General features: G+C 38.9%; 1 protein-coding gene across 1 annotated transcript in view; it reads left to right on the top strand.

Annotated features, from left to right (window-relative positions):
- CCDC41 (coiled-coil domain containing 41) overlaps positions 1-2,905 on the top strand; it is a 122,362-nt gene that overhangs the window by 59,393 nt on the left and 60,064 nt on the right. Inside the window, exon 5 of the mRNA XM_006871810.1 lies at positions 2,610-2,861. Within this exon, the coding sequence (XP_006871872.1) occupies positions 2,610-2,861 (252 nt within the window). The remainder of the gene's footprint in view (positions 1-2,609; positions 2,862-2,905) is intronic.

The following is a 2,905-nucleotide window of genomic DNA, read 5'->3' as shown; positions in this document are numbered from 1 at the left end:
CTCATATGGATGCGAAAGCTGGACAGTGAATAAGGAAGATCGTAGAAGAATTGATGCCTTTGAGTTGTGGTGTTGGAGGAGTATACTGAAAGTGCCAAAAGAACCAATAGATCTGTTTAGGAAGAAGTGCAACCAGAGTGCTCCTTGGAGGCCAAGATGACTAGGCTTCGTCACTCATACTTCGGACACATTGTCCGGAGAGAACAGTCGCTGGAGAAGGATGTCATGCTGGGTAGGGTGGAGGGTCAGAGAGAAAGAGGAAGACCCCCAACGAGATGGATCAGCCAGGTGGCATCATTGATGGCATCAAGTGTGGCAGCAGTAGTGAGGTTGGCCCAGGATTGGACATTGTTTCGTTCTGCTGTGCATGGGGTCGCTATGAGTCGGTTCCGACTCGATGTCACCTGACGACAACAGCAAAGTGGATAGAAATACTTTTAACTCATGGTATACGGAGGGGATTATAATCAGTGTAATGAAACAAGTTATATGAATTGTTGAATGTGAAACTTATGATGTACCCTGTAAACTTTCACTCAATCAACAATAAAAACCTTAAATTAAAAAAAAAAAAGCACATGGACTGCCAGAAGAATAAGCAAATATGTCTTGGAAGAAGTACAGCCAGATTCTTCTTTGAAGCCAGGATAGCATGACTGTGTCCCTCTTACTTCAGACATGTTATTTGTTTTTGTTGTTAAGTGCTGTGGAGTTGGTTCCCACTCATAGCGACCCTGCACAGGGTTTCCGAGGCTATAAATTTTTACGGGAGCAGAAAGCCTCATCTTTCTTCTGCGTAATAGCTGGTAGTTTCAAACTGTTGTTAGGAGGGATCAATCCTTGGAGAAGGACACCATGCTTGGTTAAATGGAGGGTTGTTGAAAAAGAAGACCCCTAACTAGATGGATTGGTACAGTAGCAGCATAGGCTCAAACATAACAATTGTGAGGATGACACTGCACCAGGCATATTTTGTTTCTGTTATGTGTAGAGTCCTTATGAGTCGGAGCCTACTCAACAGCATCTAACAACAATTGCAAGTTTTGGGACAATGTATGTAAAGGGTGTGAAGAAAAATAGGAGAGAAACACTAATTATTTGGGTTTTTCAGGGATTGGCTTTGAATGCTACAGCTACCTTCTAGGATAAATTTAGCTTCCTGGGAAAAAAACATTATTTTACTTCCGGGATGTTGTTAAGTGTCATGGAGTTGATTCTAACTCAAAGTGACCCTGTATAGGGTTTCTGAAGAGCAGCTGGTAGGTTTGAACCACCGACCTTGGAATTAGCAATCCAGTGCTTATCCTCCCACACCACACAACTATAACTCTCCTTATAGTTCCCATTGGTATCTTTAGTTCAGTATGTTCAAAATTAAGTTGGAATCACTACATGTTAAAACTGGAAAGAGCATCTTTTGTCTAATGTTTCGTTTTAGAGATGAGGAAACAGATTTTGCTCTGGAGTAGAGGTCTCATATTCAGTGATAGCTCTGTGAACATTCAGTTGTTTCTTAGTCACTTTTGCTTATGTTGCAGAGCATTACTTTAGAGTCCTTTGTCTTCGAATGGACCTTCTAAGTTCACCTTGGATACTAACAATTCATACTGTTTAGAGCAGAATTGGTTTTTGTTTTCAACAGCTGAATCCTTTCTTTAAGTGAATCAAATCTTAAGTTGAAGAAATCCAATATATAGTAGAAAGATTAAAAAGAGGAGCTGTTCTGGTTAGCAACAGAGATTTGGTGGTGGTGGTAGGGGCTACCTAGTTAGGGAGATGAAGAAAGGGGGAATGAGTACTCTCCTGATTAGATAGATTAGATAGGTCCCCTCATCTCTACAGGTGGAAGTGAGGGACCTCAGAAGTGCCTGACAGGTAAGAGAACAGTTTGAAAGTCGAAGGCCCCTGGTACCTAGCAATGATAGTTGTCAAGCACGACAAGAACACTGGTTTGTCAACTCAACATGCTCCCCAGTGACTCTTTCTGTATTCCCTAGTGTAATGATTTTTAGTTCTTTCTTGAACTTCAAGAACTAAGAACTAGACCATCATTACACTAGGACTTTAACAAACTCTCAGCTGTCATTTAAAAACTCCCATCAGTCACATTTGCATTTATTTATACAGACAAGCAGCTTTTGTGAATTAAGTTGTCTTGAAATAATTTGATTCGTATTGACATAGTCCAAGAATTACTTGTCACATGAGGGAAACCTTAGCACTAGTTAGTGTATTGATTTTATATAAACTCTTCTATAATGTTCTGATGAATTTTTAAATACTTGATGCATCTATTACAATAGTTTTTATAGTATTATTTATAATTTTGAATTTTAATTAACAAATAATTAGGCACTGTATTAGACACCATGGGTAGATAGAGGGAAATTAGAACAAGTCCTTGTCCTCACATTGGAGTCAAGCTGAGTACAGCATGAAGAACGTGACATTAAAAAAATTTTTTTCATTGTGTGTTAAAAAATGAATACTGAAAAATGAGCTTTCATATTGTGCAATTTCTAATTTTAATTTGCTGAGTTGTAAAGCATGCTCCTGACTGAAAATACAATAATTTAAAATTGTATGTCTTTCTTTCAAATTATTATTAGATTGCAAGACTGGAGAAAGATAAAGAAGAACTACACAACCAGCTGCTTAGTGTGGATCCCACAAGAGACAGCAAGCGAGTGGAGCAACTTGTTCGAGAAAAAGTCCATTTATGTCAGAAATTAAAAGGTTTAGAGGCTGAAGTAGCAGAATTAAGGGCTGAAAAAGAGAATTCTGGTGCTCAGGTAGAGAGTGTCCAAAGAATACAGGTGCGGCAGTTAGCTGAAATGCAGACTACAGTTAGAACCCTAGAGGTAAGGTTTTAATTGCCTCCCGGTAGAATATGGTATACTATTTA

This window comes from Chrysochloris asiatica, unplaced genomic scaffold, assembly GCF_000296735.1.
Source record: "Chrysochloris asiatica unplaced genomic scaffold, ChrAsi1.0 scaffold00174, whole genome shotgun sequence".
In the NCBI taxonomy this organism is placed as follows: domain Eukaryota; kingdom Metazoa; phylum Chordata; class Mammalia; order Afrosoricida; family Chrysochloridae; genus Chrysochloris; species Chrysochloris asiatica.
The sequence above is the reverse complement of the archived record's forward strand: the minus strand, read 5'-3'. Positions and strand labels throughout refer to the sequence as shown.